This window comes from Mytilus galloprovincialis, chromosome 10 (assembly GCF_965363235.1).
Source record: "Mytilus galloprovincialis chromosome 10, xbMytGall1.hap1.1, whole genome shotgun sequence".
Taxonomy (NCBI): Eukaryota; Metazoa; Mollusca; class Bivalvia; order Mytilida; family Mytilidae; genus Mytilus; species Mytilus galloprovincialis.
This window is the reverse complement of record NC_134847.1, coordinates 63,925,655-63,945,487: the sequence shown is the minus strand read 5'-3', so window position 1 is coordinate 63,945,487 and position 19,833 is coordinate 63,925,655. Positions and strand designations below refer to the sequence as shown.

The 19,833-nt window shown below is 32.3% G+C and overlaps 1 protein-coding gene across 3 annotated transcripts in view; it reads left to right on the top strand.

Annotated features, from left to right (window-relative positions):
• Window positions 1-744: 744 nt before the first annotated feature.
• LOC143048104 (organic cation transporter protein-like) overlaps window positions 745-19,833 on the top strand; it is a 28,649-nt gene continuing 9,560 nt past the window's right edge. Inside the window, exons 1-5 of one of the 3 annotated variants that reach the window (XM_076221553.1) lie at window positions 745-882; window positions 9,162-9,256; window positions 10,870-11,019; window positions 14,655-14,811; window positions 16,908-17,011. In XM_076221553.1, the coding sequence (XP_076077668.1) occupies window positions 10,877-11,019; window positions 14,655-14,811; window positions 16,908-17,011 (404 nt within the window). In that variant the 5' untranslated portion in view covers window positions 745-882; window positions 9,162-9,256; window positions 10,870-10,876. Of the gene's footprint in view, window positions 883-8,757; window positions 9,072-9,161; window positions 9,257-10,869; window positions 11,020-14,654; window positions 14,812-16,907; window positions 17,012-19,833 lie in introns of those variants that run through there. The other 2 variants (XM_076221554.1, XM_076221555.1) reach the window with 2 other exon arrangements.

The window sequence follows — 19,833 nt, the reverse complement described above, 5'->3', positions numbered from 1 at the left end:
CTTTAGGTTTTGAATTATCCCGTTGAGTTCAGTATTTTTTGTGATTTTACCTTTTTTTTTTGTATTTGCGCCAGACGCGCGTTTCGTCTACAAAAGGCATCAAATAAAGTTTTAAAAAAAAGTCCAAATGAAGTACGATGTTGAAGAGCATTGAGGAATACTGAGATTTAAACCACTTTTCCCGAACCTCAATTCATTGACTGCTAGCCAGGTAGAAAGTGAACCAATTCCCTTTCTAAAAACTTGGATACATACACTGATCACATCGTGAACGGTTGGAAAAATTACGAAATAATATTATACGAGGGGTAGGATTGTTTAACTACTCTATGTCTTGGTAGAGTTGGTCTCGAAACGTCAAAGCTAGTGCAGAGGCACAACCTTTGCCAAAATAAATTTTGAAAAATAGGACACATTCATGAAAGCAATTACATCTTTTGAATCCTAAGGAATATCACAAATTCATCACTAACTAAAAGATTCAAATTAGATTACTTTGTTTGTTTAACATGACACTTATTTTCACAGAGCTGCAAGTGCATCTTTCTATACGTTTTTTATTCCAAGATTCTCTTGAGTAAACATTGGAAAAATTAAAATTAAATTCCTAATAGGTATGCATAACAATCTCAATTTGTAAACATATGAAAATGAAATACGAAAGGAGAAAGTTTATGTTTGTGACAATCATGTTGTAATTTGTTATTCATGGCATTACGACAGGGTGAAATAGATACCACTTAAATTTCCATCGTAACAGTTGTTATTCTTACTGATCTGTGTCAGTGTTATAGAATTAGAATACCTCTCTAGATAGTAATTATAAAAAAATATTCATTTTGAAAGAAAATTTGATGACATAGATTAAAAGATCATTTAAAGGTAAGAACTTTGTTTTGTTGAACAGATCGCATGTACTTATTTGTTTTGAAGAGTACGAATTTAAGTTTTACGAACTTGATAATAAAAAATCTCACAAAAGTAGAAAATGCTGTTACAAAATACTTCTAAATCTATTTTATTTTCTGATCGGTATAAAGGGCATTAGCTATGAAGTTAAAAAATTAATACTATAAAAACTTTGTTCCAATTATAATATAAAAAGTTTCTATCGATTTATGAGATTTGAACAGTGGTACACTACTGTTGCCTTTATTTATGCTGTACAATTGCTAACCATTCATCAGAGACTAAACATTGTGGTGGTAAAAAATAATGTTGAACATATGTTCGCAAAAAAATAATTCTTTTAATCTCTTTACTTGTGGTATTACTGTATCCAAACATTTGATATCATAGATAGGTTTATTTATAAAAAAATAATCGTGACACAGGCCACCATAAGAAAAACGCATGGGCATTTATTGTTATAGTGTGTTATTGTCTATTCTTAATGGAGCAATAGCTGCCAAATTCATGATCACCGATTTGACTCAAATTCTCATATTTTATTTACATTTTTCCATACTATCAAAAATATCAAATAAACTATTTACAGGACATGGTCTCAATACAATGTTGCTTCGTTTCGTGTGAAATTTAGCCAAGACGCCATCTAATTAACTGTCGAGTTGACCTTCTATGACCATATAAGCGATGTAAACATAAACACAGATATAAATAGATTAGGCAACTAGTGCAATTGGATTTTTATAGGTCTGTTAAATTTTGTATTATAGATTAAAAATTTATTTTTATCGTCGTTTACCTTTATAAGAATGATTTTGTGTGGATCGAATCAGTTAATCAAATTATTTACCTTTGTTTCACTTTCAATGTTGACATTTCTTTCCTTTAAATACCCGTACACGGACAATGCATGCGTTATTCTATCACTTTCTACGGGGTTAAATTGAAGTTCAAATGAATATGGATTTTATGAGGTCAAGTTATTCACTTGCAAGTGAATAATACATTATTAATGTTTATAAGCTTAATTTGACAAAATTGAACCATTTTAGCTGATAAAAGCAAATTATTATTTCACTTTTTCACTTTCATTAATGATTGAACACAAAAAAATCATACTTTTGATTTATTATATATCTCGTAGCTGGTGCCCCTTAAAGCCCCAGTCCCACTAGACCACGATCGCACCACGCTCACCGCGATCTAAAATAAATTTAGATCGTGGTGAGGTCGCGGTATGAGCGGCATAAAATGATAATTTTCGTTGGTTTCACGATGCTACTACGTCCTAATTACGCTTCTACAACGATCCCGCTACGATTAAACCACGTTCTCATCGGGCTTATTCTGCGACCTCACTACGCTTATCAAGATCTTTCTACGCCCTTCACGTTCTCACTACGACCATACCACGAGTTATCCGATTGCAACACGATCTTACTGCGATTATAGCACGTTCTTACCACGATTATACTACGTTCATACCGCGATCTTACTACGTTCTCAGCAATACCGTCAACATCGTGTTTCATATCAATATAGTTCCATTCCTTCTATTTCTGATTAAAACGGAGATTTCTCGGATACAATACAGTCATGCTACCAAAATCTACTAGAACACGTGGGCGTGTTGGTAGGGGTTGATGTAGAGGCAGAGGGAGCAAAGTATGAACGCCATACTAAACTCCAAATAGTACACAAGAAACTAAAATTAAAAATAGTACAAGACTAACAAAGGCCGGAGGCTCCTGACTTGGGACAGGCGCAAAAATAGTGGGGTTAAACATGTTTGTGGGATATCAACCCTCCCCTATACCTCTAGTCAATGAAGAAAAGAAAAGTGAACGCATAACAATACGCACATTAAACTTCAGTTCAAGAGAAGTCCGAGTCTGATGTCAGAAGATGTGACTAAAGAAAATAAACAAAATGACAATAATACATAAATAACAACAGACTACTATCAGTTAACTGACATGCTCCAGACTTCAATTAAACTGATACTATACACATAAGTAGTATAATACTTGTCATCAAGAGATGTCGGAACGACCAATCAAACCTAATTTACAACATATTGCTGGTCCATAAAGCTCAAATGACGATAGTTTAGTCAACGATAGCAGAGATGACACAGATGTGTCAATATATATGTTACAGTGAATTTGTATAGTCAGGGATTATGTAGAATCCCTGATTTTTCAGGGAATATGTAGAATCACTGAAATCATTAGTAATTATATATAATCCCTGAAAATGGCCAGTGATTTTACAAAATCACTGAACATTTTAATGATTATTCTACAAATTCCCTAATATTTCAGGGATTATCAAAAATTTAAGGATACTTTGTTTGCTATTTTTTTTTAAATATAGACAAATTATCCTTTTTTCCTTTCATATTCCTTTCAAGATGAGATTATTCTCCTTTTTAACACAGAGTGATCTTAAAGATTTAAACAACACGGGGTTTTGAGATAAAGTTGAAGGCTTCAAAATAATAATATCAACATTTCCTTTATAGCGATAACTTTACATGTATTGTTTGTTTATCAAAATCCAACGTCAAATCGATATTCATGTTCTATTTGTAAATCCACACAGCATGTTATTTGTGGTAAAACAAATGATGAAGATGATTATGGAACAAATGTTTTGTGTTGTGTTTTTTTGTTCAAATGAACAAGAAATTCAAACTGAGAGAACTTACGCATCTAAGTGTATAGAAAACAGGCAGAACTAAGGATTGACAAATAGAACAAAATTGTAGAGGATGCTGACATTTAGTGTAATATTCTCATAGCAATTCCACAGGGTAAAAAAAAAAGAAAGTGAAACCCCAAAACATGGTATATTGCTCGAACCTGTTCGAGGTTACTGAAACCCTTTAATTTTTATTTATTTTTTATTTTTATTTTTTTTTGGGGGGGTACCTTCAGATGTTTTTACTGAAAACTTTATTTCTCTTAGGCGTGTCGTAAATCTGATTTGTGAAGGAAACTATTTTTTTAAAATTTGGATATTGTGGTAAAATAGATGTGAAGCAAATAAACATGCCTATTAAAAATCAGGGCAAATATGCAATGGTCAATGCCATCCAAATTTAATTTGTAAAAAATAAATGACTGTTTAACCTTATGCTTAACATTTCAATGTATTGTGTCTAATATTATACAATTATAGCCTTTGTATGAGGTTGGTACAAACATATATTAACCTGAAAGAATGATATTGACTGAGGACGAATTATTATTTTAATATATTGTGTTTAACATTTTACAATTTATGTTTATATTGATGTTTCATTATGATTTTATAGAATAAATTATTTGACTTTTATTCATTTTCTTTATAAATAAAACTATTTCTTCATTTCAGTTATTATGTATAATCACTGACGTTTTTTCTAGTGATTATACATAATCCCTGAAAATTTTAGTGATTATATATAATCCCTAAAGTAGCCAGTGATTCTACATAATCACTGATTATTCAAATTCACTGTAACATATATAGGACGATGTGGTATGAGTGCCAATGAGACAACTCTCCATCAACGTAAAAATCTATAAAAATAAACCATTTTAGGCCAAGGTACGGCCTTCAATACGGAGCCTTGGCTCACACCGAACAGCACGCTATAAAGGGCCCATAAAAAAAAATGTTAAACCATTTAAACGGGAAAAACCAACGGTCTAATCTATATAAAAACGAGAAGCATGGTTGAGCCGTTAGAGCAAATGGATAAATACATTCAGACAAACAAAATCTAGGCAGTTTTTTTTTATATATTTTATGTGAAAATGACAATAAAAATGATGGTCGTCGTGTGGACGTAGCAGAGACATATAATACATTATTATTATATGTCTCTAGACGTAGTAAGGTCGCGAGAAGAGCGTGATGAGGACGGCAAGGGCGTGCTAGAATCGTACTATGGTCGTGAACAGCGTGGTAATGTCGTAGTGGAAGCGTAGTTGGGTCGCGGTGAGAACGTGATGGTCGTAGTAAGGTCGTGATAACGTCGCTGTGAGATCGTTGCGCAATCTCTCCGAATAGAATCACGCTTTCGCTACGCTCTCGCTACGATTGTACAGCGACCTTTGCGATCTTACTACGATCTTAGTGCGCTCTCACTACGCTTCTACTACGACCTAATTTCGCCGCGACCGCACCACGATTGTTTTGAACATGTTCAAAATTGGCCACGCTCTGCACGATCTTGAAGACCTCGCCACGACCGTGGTACGACCTTACTGCGACCTACACGATCGTACCACGATCATCAAAATTTGCATTTTTTTCACAGATCGTAGTGCGATCGTGGTCTAGTGGGACTGGGGTATAAAAGAGACTTGTAGTTAACAGTTATGAATCTAGATCCAAAAACTCCTACATAACTGGTTGTTTTCTAACCACCTTTGATATGTTTGACTGGATCAGTCAACCAATCTGAAAAGTGAATAATAATATAGGCAATATAAAGAGAAGGTTTTATTTCCACAAATATCATGACGTTTTTTTTAAAAGTTAGATAAAAAAAAAATAACAGTTTATAAGAAATACCAATTATTGGTTTGAAAGTCTTAAAATTCTGTTATTTTAGTATTGTAGTTGATGACTTCAAACAATCTCTAAACCAAGAAAATGTGCATAGAGAAAACATAATCAGGGTTAAACAAAGTATATGTTCAATTGAATAGTTCTATCGGATTGTAAATCAATTCAAGTGATTTTTTTTAGTGATACAGACAGTCTTCCCTCAAGGTTATGTAGACCACGCAGGTTTGTAAACACAAACCTTGAGATATGTATTTTTTCAAGGTCTGATAAATTTACAAGAACACGGTTTATAGATATACGTAAAAGCGGTCAATTAAGCATGAATATTTGTTTTGAACAAAATAAGTTGTATAGTTATAATACCAAAGTGATGGAAGAAGGGTTCTGAATGTCTATAAGTGTATATATAGTATGTTCTGATGTTTGTCCACAAAACAAGTTCAACCTATTCAAACCGGTAATGAAATTTCGGTCATTCGAACTGTGAAAAGTTAAATGTTTTTTAACTTGTAGCTGGAATTAAAAATTCGACCTCGATTTAAAATTTGTGTGTTGAACTTTATAGTGATATGAAACTTCAAATCAAAAAAATAAAAGTTGAATGTTTAATATAATTGAATAGTTTCATTCAAGTGTGGTAAATAACTTTTTTGAAAAACAAAATCCTTTACGTATTTTATGTATTGCTATTGAAATATTGTCTTCCCATGCATTAATTCGTCTATACTTCTACGTATGCAGTGACCTTAACTCCAATACTTTATGTTAGAACTTCAACAATCGCAATGCGCAAGTGCGAGTGAAAAATTGTAATGATAGTAATTAAATTACCTTTACCGGAAGCTTTATAGTGTCAATTGACTCTACAAAAAACACCATTTTACTACACTAAATAATATAGCAACTGTTTAAGCTTATGGAACGCAAAACATAAAAAAAATCATCGCTCTATCTAAAAAACGAAAATCAAAGAAATTAGAAGTTGTCTAAAGTCAACAGAATAAACAGCAATAGAATATAAACGAATCTTATCATTGATTTCCAAAATGATATATTTATATAGTTGCACTACAAAGAGTAATATGTAAGTAATGTTATTGCAGAAATGGCAATGTGTACATGGCAGTTAGTCACAGCACATATTGTCTATCAGTCTATCAGTTTGAATGTCCTTCTGGTATCTTTCGCCCCTCTTTTGTCCTAAAACAAAAGGTATCAGGGACGCGAAGTCTTGTTTTCAATTTAATTTTTTTCTTAATTTTCATTTATTATTGCCTGTTTTCTGTGGTTCAGGTTGCGTTTTGAATAGAAGTAAATAATACAATATAGCAAATTGCAAATCGCAGAAGAAGATATGAAATATGAAAGCCAAATAGTGATGCCTCATAGTGTAATTATATTACATTTCTTTATACTAGTATACTGGAATACGCTCTAAATATCTCAAACCAATAATATAATAATAAAGCATTTCAAATATAATGACGGATGACAAACAAACCACTCAGCTCTCGTGTTATCCCTATTACAAATCAATAACTTCGAATGTGTCTTTTTTTAAAACAAAATAAACTGTTTGTAGGGTGTTTTTGAAATAACCTCTGTCAAGTAAGGTCAAAATTAAAGCACAAACATTGTTAGCAAAAATACGCACATTGGGAGTGTATAAAAGTTTTCGACTGTAAAATATTCAGAATCTAATAAAGGCGACAGTAGAATGCCACTGCTCAAAAGTCATAAATTGATTGAGAGAAAACAAATCAGGGTAACAAACTAAAACCGAGGGAAATACATCAACCTTAAGATGAAAACAACGAAACTCCAGAAACACTCACGTGCAATAAAAACAAACGCCAATATACAAAGAAACGAACTATTTGATAACAACTTCCATGTTTCCTGACTTGGTACAGGGCATCTGAAGAAAACAAATGGTGGGCTGAACCTGGTTTTATGACTCTACGTCAAAATAATATCGAAAGAAGAAATGTATAGTATAAGGTCAAAGTATCTTCGTAACATAAGGGATATGTATGCAATGCCCAATACATTCAGTTCATCTAACTTCTGAAATATTAAGATTTATTCAAGAATAAAGCATAATAATACCATTCACGAAAACACAATTTGGCGGATGTCTCTGTTTTTCTAAGTTTCTTATTATATTTAGTAATGATAAATGAAATGGTATCATTACATTTACAATTTTATACTTGTTCAACGTCACATTGGAACCCCCTTTTTTGGCCGATCAATGCATTTGCATGGGGACATGTAGTTGGAACGCCCCCTTTTGTCCTGGGTTAGGACCCCCTTTTAAAATGGCTGGATCCACCCCTGGTATATATACTTGAAAGAACATCCACATGGATGTCAATTTGATCCGAATCTTAGGCAAATACATGAGACTTCATTTCTATCAAGGATTTTTCCCCACATTAAAAAAATCACCAAAACGTAATTCACTACATTTATATCTGTGTTGATCAGCATATAATTTCACAATCAGAACTTACAGAAAATACTGTCCTAATATTTTCCGTCTTACTTTAAATGTCAACAAGGCTTCGTGTTATTTTCGTTTTGTTGTGCCTTAAATTCACACTGTTGATGATTCATATCGGGATTCCAAGGATGCATGATCGTATGCTGACATTAACATATAAATATGCAAGTCCTTACTGGTCTTGCTGGTCTTGTTTGTTTTTTAATTTTATTTCATCCATTTGTTTTGGAGTTCAGTGTGACGTTTATTTTCACTGCACTAGTACGCAATTTTTGTTTAGGGGTCAGCTAAAGCCCACCTCCAGCTGCTGGATTTTCTCGCTGTGTTGAAGACCGATTGGTGGCATTCAGCTGTTATCTGCTCTTTTTTTTAAGGTTAATGTCACTTTGACACCTTCGCCATTTTGATTCTCAATTTTCAGTGCTCTTATAAATTAAAATATGACGGGAGAAAAAAAACCGCTAGAATGAAGAAATATGTCAACATATACATAATTTTGAAATATTCACTGTAAAATTCAAATCAATTAACATATAAATGTAAACGTTTTTATTTGTAAACAAGAAAAATATATAACTAGTGAGCTTCCTACTAATGAAATGAAAATCTTCCTACATGTATAAAGAAAAGAAATATTCTGAAGTTATATTATTTTTTGATTTAAGCCCCTCTTTACTTGTATCAACTTTAATATTTACACCAATTATTAATCGAATTTTTGTTAACATATTACCTTGATCACCAGGATTTCCGCGGATAGAGATTATTGTGGTTAATTGATAAAGCCGTGTAAACAAAAGCATGCTTTGACATTGTCTAATTACTTTCATATAAGACATAAACAGAACAGGACGGGCATTCAAGGTATTTTTTTCCATCATGACGAAAAGAAAGTGACCTGTATGTACCTGTTTTTGTTTTATAGTACTGTGGGGTTGCTGTCGCTCTTACCGTGTAAACACAACACCTAAATGTTTTTTTTTTGTATAATGCAAATATATCCGCACACATATCACTGTGTTGAACGCATCATTTGGCATGTTAACTATGTTTGACAATGTTGGCGACTTCGAAGCTTAGAAAAACGACAAAGGTAAGAAAAAGTATAAAAACAATTTTTTGAGAAAAGTAAACACCAAATAATATTTTGCACTGAACGGAATGATATGTAATTTATTTCCAGATAGGAGAAGCAGACGTAACCATTGCACAGTTTTCTAAAGGCTCTTGAGTTTTTGTGTCGTAGATTTTGAAGTTCAAGACCGGCGACCTATTTCGGTATTTAGTATATAGAATTGACTCAATATCACAGAACTAAAGCCATTTCTTGGTATAAATGTTAATGTTTTGTCTAAATGTAAGGTTTTGCACGGGATTGCATATCTGGCATCACATAGGGGAGGGTGGAGTTGAGGAAAAGGGGGAGGGTGAGGACATTCATTAACAGTATTTTATTGCATTTAGAAAGAATGAATCTACAAGGAACCGGATATAGTTCGAATGAGAGAAAAATTATAAAACCGCTTGTGTTTCTTTTTTTGCTGCAAAAGTTATGCAGTTGAGCCTCTTGTAGCTTAAAGAAACAATGAAGGAATTAGAAACAAACAGAAGACAAGACCCCTAAAAAACCAACTAAACTAAACAAAATATATACAATAGACAGATGCGCCATGAGCGCATGATACGCCATTTGTCTTGTGTGAGAAATTTTATGCAATAATCATAAATATTTTCTGAGATACGGCGCAATTTTTTACAAAAAACTCAATAACTCTAAAATAAAATTTCGAATCATCACTAAAAAATATTAAGATCAAGATCTAAAGATTAATATAACTACGAAGTGTGTTAAGTTTTAGGCAATAGTCATTAATCGTTTTTAAAATACGATGCAACATGTGAACCCTCTCCTCTTTTTTACAAAAAAACTCATTAACTCCAAAACAAAATTTTGAATTATCAACAAAAATATACAGATCTTTAGATTAATATAACTAAGAAGTGTGTAAAGTTTTAAGCAATAATCATAAATCGTTTATGAGATATGGTGCGACATGTGACCCCCCCCCTTTTTTTTTTACAAAAATCTCAATAACTCTAAAATAAAATTTTGAATCATCACTAAAAAATATTAAGATCAAGATCTAAAGATTAATATAACTACGAAGTGTGTTAAGTTTTAGGCAATAGTCATTAATGGTTTTTAAAATACGATACAACATGTGAACCCTCTCCTCTTTTTTTACAAAGAACTCATTATTAACTCCAAAACAAAATTTTGAATCATCAACAAAAATATACAGATCTTTGGATTATTATAATTAAGAAGTGTGTGAAGTTTAAAGCAAAAATCAGAAATCGTTTTTGAGATACAGCGCGACATGTGAAAAATACACACCTCTGTTTTAGTTATAAAGTCTCGTAACTCAAGAAATTTAAATCCTATTTTCACCAAAAAGTATACAGATCGTTTGACAATCATAAGAAACAACTAGATGAAGTTTCATGAAATGTGGATAAGCGGTTCTCGAGTTATGGTGCAACATGTGGACGCCGGACATACAGACACACGGACAGAAAGACAGACAGACAGACGGACAGACGGACGCCGGACATTTGTATATCATAATACGTCCCGTCAAAAATTTTGTCTAAAAAAATCTTCTATTTACCATATTAAAGTGAAACTTGCAACTCTTTACCGTCAGATCGGATGGAACTTTTCACATCTCAAGTTCCATTGGCAACACTCTTCTCTGGTGCCTTCTTATTTAAACTTTATGGAAAAAACGTAAAAGGCCGCCTATGGAATCTATAGCAATTTTTCTTATTGCAAATTGAATATTTTGCCAATTTTTTGTCTATTTAATGAAATATGACTTTTTTGTCAGGACCAATATGAATTACGACAAGCTGCTAATGGAGATCGGAGGGTTTGGTCGTTTTCAGAAACGTATGCTGGCTCTGTTAATAATTCCTCCTTTTTTGGATCCCATGACGTCATACATGCTGACATTTATACTCGGAGATCATAAGCACAGGTAAGTTATTGTTCAAACTGCAATCGGAATAACAACAATACGCGATAAAACACAGAAAAAATAATTACTGATAATTACAATACGGTAACCGTTTTCGTTTTTGAGATACGAGCTGTTGAAGTTAACAGCATCATACACCAAAATTACAAAGGATATATAGGGAAAATCGTGAAATTCGGCGGGAATTGTTACATTTCCAAGATTTTCTATTATATTAGACAATCAATTTTTTTTTAAATTTATGAGACGATTCTAAAATGTCTGAGGAATCGATTGGTGCAAAGAAAGTCCTTAGCAACCGTGCTAATTTTCAAGCTATACCCTGTTAAAGTTGAATCTTGAGTGTAAAAAAAAAACAAAAACCAACGACAACGTTATTGACGTCGCCGCAACAGTTACGACGCTTCATATAGTTCTTTACTTGTATGAAATATATACCGTTTTGTTGGTGTTGGTCGGTCTTTAGTTCTTTATGTTACGTTTTGTGTACTATTGTATTGTATTTGTCTTTTATATTCGGGTGCGTGCGGCGATTGCCAAGCTAGAAAACGGTTGATATTTTCTTCATTATTAACTAGAACTATTTTCGACCTTGGTGCCTTATTTTTGTTAAAATCTAAACACTGCGACGTTTTTTCAAAATCTTTGTTCCCATAAAACTTCATTTCATCAAGGTCTCTTCTCAGAATATTAGCCATCTGTCTGGCACAGGATAACAAATCAATATTTAAGTAAATTTAAGTTGTTTGGTAATTCTTAGTACATTTGGGTAAATTAATCTTATCTTTGTGTCGCATAAGCATCTCTATAATTCAACACATCCCTGAGCCAAGACATTATATATTTTATGCATTGCATGCGCTTCTTTTTATCACAATCCAGACCGGCTAGTAACCTTTTTATAACTTTACACGTCTGAAGACGAATATTTGCGTGAAACATTTTTGTATGAATTTTATTTCTGGAAATCAATCTGAAATCTACAACAGTCCTTTCCCGAAAATCGGGCTGGACCTTTACGTTTATGTGCATTCGGGATTTACACAAATTGTAACCCGAATAATTCAGTCGTATTATTCAGCTAATGTACGAATGCTACATTTCTCGTGTGGGAGAAAATCGGACATGAAAAGGGCTTGACTTATTCGAGTTACTCAAATTGAAACTCGGGAATATATTTCTAGCTGTTCGGAATTCGCGGAAACAAATGATTGTTTTTCGGCATTACGGTATTGAATCAATATGAGAGATACCAATTTTTTCTTTTAACAAATTCGAATACCAGTCAGTTTATAGGACTTTAGTTTGAAATAGGGGCGGTAATCCATTCATTTTATCCAATCAATTTGGGGGGGGGGGGGTCAACATTGATTGTCAAAAAGCCTTGAAATATTCGATAAAAAACGTTGAATGTAAATTATATGAACTCCAAAGTCTCATATTATGAGACTAGTAAACCACAGGCTTCTCAATTCTTGTATGATCATGAACTAGGTGAAAACCTAGAGCTGACCGAGTGCGAGATCCTCATGGATAATCATCGAGGTCGTTAAGCACCCCTTGCAGTAAACTTGGGTTAAATTTAAAAAAAAAAATCGAAATGTAATAGCCTGAACACATTTCACCTCTCATTCCACTAATAATTAAATTGCAGTTACAAGTATCACAAAACTTCCCTGACCTCTTTTCTTTAACCATAATAGAGGGAGGAGGGACGGAGGGATCCGGATCCCGAAATCCCGGGCTTAAAAACACGACATCCCGATGTCCTCAATTTAAAAAAAATTAAATCCCGACTACCCGAAATTCGGAAATAGAATTCCCGGATCCCGAAAGGGTCAATCCCGAAATCCCGAGCTTAAAAACACCCGATCCAGGAGTTCCGATAAAGGTCCTACCCCCCACCCCCTCCCCCCGTAATTCTATATTCTATTCATTCATAATCTTGAATTGAGACTTGATACTTCAAAATTACATTCTCTAATTTTGAATGATACACACAGGCACAATAAAAGAAAACAGATTTCACTATATATCTCATCGAAATTGGAATTTGTGAAAGAAGAAATGACATGTTATATTTTATCTTACATGTGTACTTTCAATTTCACTATGGTTCTAAATTTAGATTTAGTTTTCCCATAAATTGCGGACGGAATAGAAGACACCTGTTTATTTTCTGTACATGTAGAAAAAGTTGAAAACTGGGAGTTTAATGACATAATTTTTACTTATTTTAAGATAAATGTTAGAGTGAGACAAATTTTAAGTTTCTGAATAATTATTGGGGCCTAATTTGTTTATTTTTTGTTTGTTTTCCCGCTTTGTTCTTCCGACCTGTAAGTGTTGCACTAGTGGTCAAATTATTCTCTTGGTATCGTCTGATTTCTTATATGAATATAAATCATGTCGTTAAATTTTCAATTGCACAAAATACGAACATTTCAACGTCTTTTTAATTAAACAATTAAATTCACACGTCTTTCATTAATTATTTGTAACCTATTATAAAACTTTACGTTGCGTACTGTGTTTTTCGTTCAAGACTACGGCTTTTTAAAACGATATTGTTGGGTCAATTCAGGTTTCATTTAAATTAATTTTATATCAATAGAAGAAAAATTGTTACATGTTTATTTGTTTATTTGTTTATAATTTTGTTGTGAGGCTTTTTTTCTTTCTGTTGACATCATAAACACGAAATGCCTTCTCCTACGCGTCTAAAAAAAATGATGTTTTAAAGTCAGGCTGCACACAGAACAACGTACAGAATGCTGTGATTTCTAATTGAAGTTATTTAGATAATTTCTATGAGGTTTAAGACAGCATAGGAGTGCTTGTTGGATTCATTATAGACCGCAGAAAGTAGTTTCTCTTTCGTGTGTCCTTTCTTGGAGTAAGGGAGATAACTTGCGTAACTAACGACGAACGTTTTTAATCCCGTATTCCGCTAGAGGCGTGCAATTACGTACACTTCGCCTTAAATCAGAGATAGTTGTTTGCATTTATTATAGATTATTCAACAATGTACAAAAAAAAAATGAGATTTATTATCATGATTCCAGGAAATGCTTCATACCACTCATGGCATTACACTTTTTAAAGCAGGTTTTTAAATAAGCTTTTATATGTTCCTTTATAAATCAACATTGACGATCTGATATACATTGTACAAGTACTCATATTTAAGGACTATTTTAAACAGCCTATTTTATGACAAATTGATCTTTCATGGTAAGCATCTGAATATGAGATCATGACACTTCCATTCCAAAAAAATATATCACGTTACGAAAAACGTATAAAGCTACAAAAAGTAATTTTTGTTGAGCGGTCGATTAAAGATGCAATTGTTATTTTTCTGACTTTTTAAAGAAAAAAAAAAACTAAAATGTCGAATAGAAAAATAAAAATAAAAAAAAAAAAAACAGACAACACAATTGATATAGTTTGTTTTATTATCTCAATATTGAGTTAATATGTAATAGGATAGCATTTCAAAAATATGTCTGCTGTGACCTAAACCTAAACGAAGAATTTAATTTTATATAATAAATATGAATTGAATATTGATAATTTGAAAACCTTTCCTGTAAAAGTTTATGCATTTTCACCATGTTCACTATATATTGCAGATGCCAAATGCTAAACACCATGGGTGATCCATTTAACAGTACTCTAAATATGGCTGCAAACATTTCTGAATGTTTTGTATATCAAAATGGAAGTACAACCGCCTGTAATGAGTGGGTCTACGATCAAAGTCAGTACAAATCTACACTTATTTCAACAGTAAGTTTTGCGTTCAATTAAGTTTTTGGTATGCTAGAAAACCAAGTGCAATCTTAAGGATCCTTAATGTACATATATCAAGTAATTTGGAATTCATGAGCCTCACAGCTAAACAACGACGATTACACCGATGAAATCCATGGCTCTACAAAGTTTGAATCATATGCTGGATATAGTTTTAAACAAACAGTTAATACACTCGGATAAACGCTGACATACGAACGCACTATTTTGAAAAAAGTAAAAACTGATTTCGTCTTTACAGGCTTAAGAAATAATTGATATTTTGTAACTATTTCATTTAGAATACTGTAAAACGTATTATTGATATCATCAAAATTTTAATTCGTTTTGTTGCTGTCATTCTATTTCATCTTTTTTCGTGTCTAATGTGTGTGAATGTGTTTTTTTGGTTGTTTTTTTTTTTTTTGGGGGGGGGGGGGGGAGGGTACTTCTATAAAATAATTCTAAAATGTTACTTTTCTCAATTTCGTTTTAACTAAAAATATGCATTCGAACGTGTTGATTGTTTATGTAAACACATTTTATTAAAGAAAATCTTAATGTATAAGATCCTGGTCACAATGTATAAAACTAAAACAATTATAGGTCAAAGTATGGCCTTCAACAATGAATATTGGCTTACATCGGAATATTGGCTTACATAGAGTAGCAAGATATTTTAAGGCCCCAATCGGACTGGTGTAAAGCAATTCAAAACAACTGTTTGATCTTTACATATTAGTGAGACCTATATTAACTTATAATTCTGAGATAACATATTTGGACTCATATATAACATATTTCAAAGCTAAAAAAAGAGCTTTGGTTTCTGGAAAAACTGTGGACCCATTTAATTTTATTGACAAGACTCCAATAGAAAACTTTTATCTTGGTTATTGCAAGTTTACCCTTGGCACTAACAAGAGTGCCTCAAATTTTGGTACAAGGAACGAATTGGGAAGACTGCCTATTGAATGTCATATAAAAACCCAAACTATTATGTATTTAGCAAGGCTTTTTACCTCAAATTTGAATCCCTTATTACATAAATCTTTTCAATTAACTAAAACTTTGGATTCTAGTGGCTCCTATTCATGGTTCACTTTTGCAAAAGATATTCTTTCTGAATCTAACATTGATATAGATAGACCAAAAACCTGTAATAATTTAAAACAATTAAAAAATATTAAAAGCTATATTAAACCCCAAATAAACTCATATTACAACAACCTGTTGATGGATAAGTTGAAATCTATTGACGATAAAAGTAAATTAAATTTTTATAAAGGACTTGAGCCAAATCTATTGATCAAACCTTACCTCTCTAACCCAAACTTTGAATTTAGAAAATTAATTACAAAACTTAGAATCAGTGACCATTCATTACTAATTGAAAAAGGAAGGCATTTTAAAATTCCTCGCGAAGAAAGACTTTGCAAAAAATGCAAAGTACTAGATGATGAGAAACATTTCTTAATAAATTGTTCTCATAATTCAAATATTAGATTAACATATTTTAATTGCATTAACAGAGAAAGTAATTCATTTGCTAATCTCACTGACAATGACAAAGTTATATATATATACTTAACCCATCAACACCAACACAAGTGAATAAACTAGGATCCTTTATAAAAAGTCAATGGAACTGAGGACAGGGGACCCTTTAATATTTACCTGAATTTGTGTATATATATTGAGTTACTTAGTAATTGTCTTTATTTGTTTTTGTTGTTGTTATATGTCACAAACTGTATAGTTTATATGGCAATACAACTTTGAATTGAATTGAATATAAAAAAAAATGAAACAAAAACACTTATATATGAACCACACCGACGTCAATCAGTGAACAACATGCTCCTGTGTTAGGACTGGTGCATTAAAAAAGAAGTGGGATGAAACGTAACATGCCGAATAGCAAAAGAATATGTACGTTAAACAGTCAACGAAAACAACAACATAAAGATTGTAAACCAAGCAGTTTGCTCACAACACAAAAAAACTTATTTGTAAATTAGTATTTTACAGTCAAATTGTTAGTTACAGTTAGTGCTTGCATTACAAATTATTCATGCATTACCATTTTTCAGTTTGATATGGTATGCGACAACAAATTTGTAAGAAGTCACACGATGCTATGTCATTATATTGGAATTTTTAGTGGTGCCTTCACATATGGAATGTTTTCTGACACGTACGTATGCACACTAGTCGATCTGCAGTCGTATAGAGTACACAAAAATTGAAAAGAATAACAAATAACATGGCAACAAAAGACAACACAGACAAAAAGAAAGCAAAGGTCTAACACTAAACAAATCATCAACATCACAAAACCTTCAGAACTTAAGCGCTGCTAATATTATGATTTGCACTATATAGATACATGCGTCGTAGGGCTATCTGATGACAAACCTCATTTTTTTATCACCCGCGCACATGAGAATATATAGTTATAAAGGTCGACTTGTAAAATGTAGATGTAAATACAAGAGTGTCATATTCAAAATCGTGAAATTTAGTTAAAAAACTGGGCACTTGACTTCACAGGTCGATGCGCCCTTGAAATTAAAACTCATTTTATAAGATTTTGCCCGTATGATTTCAAATGAAATGGCTCTTCACTAGACCCAGTCTATGGAAGAAGCGATTCGATAAAAACTTTTCTTGTATCAACGAGCGATATTGTCTTATATCAACGAGTTGCATTGTGGGAAATTTCAGACGAATGTTAGCATTTGTACGAAGAAAGGCAGATTTCTCGGCATAAAGTAAAGACTCTTTTCTTAAAACAGGGTGACATTTAACACGACATACGTCTGGTGTATAATTTCCATGAATTATTTATGTAATAACAAGCAAGGTGTATTTAAACGAGAAAATTGAACTGTTGATTAAATGAAACATAAATGCACGATTTATCATTTGTAGGTGTACACATTCTATAAATATCATGTAGCAATTCAATTGTTTGCTAAGCCAAAATCACCTATAAGTCAAAGATACTGCTATATTTTATTATATCAATGCGATATTGGTCTTATATCATAGCGATGATTTTGTTATATCAAAAATTTATGAATGCGATACTTTTTATAATATAACTGCTATAGTTTTCTAATATAAAATGAATACGATGACACGTCACAATGCATGTCAAGAAAACTGCAAACATAATTCACAAACTTAGATCATGACTTGTTTAATGTTTTAGGGTCAATATCACTAAAATTTCGTAACTGTGGCAAAATTAACGCTTATATAAACTTATCATTTCGAAAATGTTGCTTGACCCTATTAATAGTTGAAAGTGTTAACAACCTGATCAGTCTATTGTTTTCAAACACATTGGTTTAACCGACTAATTCTATTTGAAGTGATGATGCAATGGTGGAATTTAAATGTGGTTGCAAATAGTCTACCGACCTATTAGATTCTAATATACTGGTCACACTGCTATAGCCTATCCACCTTGGTAATATCGAAATAGACAAAAAAATATCATTACTTAAAAGAAAAATTCTATCAAACAATCCAATCAAATACAGCTCCAAATTACAATGAATATTCAAATGGTAAAATAAATAATCCAAACAAATTAAGATGCACAAATGCTGATGTCCCGAACTTTGAAGATACCAACTGAGTAGCCTCAGACTATAAATTGGACAACTTCAGATACAATGAAAATCAAAAATCTTGTCAAACAGAAAATGTATTTATTATTAACATAGAGCAAAATATTGAGAAGGAAAACAGTTCTTTTTTTTTTTTTTTTTTATATATCAAAGACTTTTCCTGTTGGTAAATCGAAATCTCTATGAACATAATCAGCTCGCCGCGTGGACGCTATTTTACATCGCGATGACCGTGAGGGCATTCCGATGTATTGTTGTCACAGAGATTGCCTTTCGTTTTTGACTAGTAACCGATCGTATAAATACGCGAACATTTCTTGGTGCAAAATAACAATCCGTATAGCTTGTTATAAAGTCATTTCTTCAATGAGTACTAAAAAAAAATGTTAAGAACACAAATAAATAAGATGTAAATGTCTTTTGACGTTAGAAATGTGTATATATCTTTTCTATATTTATAAATGTAGATCGTTCAGTTTGAGGACTGGAAAGTAGTTATTTATAAGGGGATTTTTTAAAAAAGATTTATAGATATAAGAAGATGGTGCATGAGTTCGAATGAGACAACTTTCCATCAAAGTAATAATTGTTTAAAGTAAACCATTATAGATCAAAGTATGGCCTTAAACACGGAGCCTTGGCACACAGCGAACACCACGCTATATAGGAACAAAAACATTACTAGTGTTAAACCATTCAAACAGGAAAACCAAGGTCTAATTTGTATTAAAAAGGAGATTAAAAAATGCAGATCAGATTTTGTCGAATCTATCTGAACGAGATCAGTATGATTCATCTTTGTCACAAGTTAGTTTCATTGTTATCAATAAAGAAAGTCATCCATGCGTGTGTTGCGAGAATATCGGATATATATTATTTCGGTGCGTTCATTAAAAAAATTGCTAAATGTTATGTATGTGAACAATCATTTTGATACTTAGCTCTTTGATTACGATATTGTTTGTAAACCTTTATTTGATTAGTTTTGCTTCCAAAACCAATTGAGAAATTTGTAAGATGTTATCAAAAACAATTTGAATTTAAGTAATGATCTTAAAACTGCTTATTTACAAACAATACTATTAAGAAGTAAAATTACAAAAATACTGAACTCCGAGGAAAATTCAAAACAGAAAGTCCCTTATCAAATGGTAAAATCAAATGATAAAACACACCAAACGAATCGATAACAACTGTCATATTTCTGACTCGGTACTGGCATTTTCAAATTTGAACATGGTGGATTGAACCTGGTTTTATAGCGCTTAACCTCTCACGTGTATGACAGTCTCATCACATTCTGTCATATTTACAACGATGCGTGAACAAAACAGACATAATAGGTAAAATTGTCAAAATATGGGTACAGCAGTCTAAT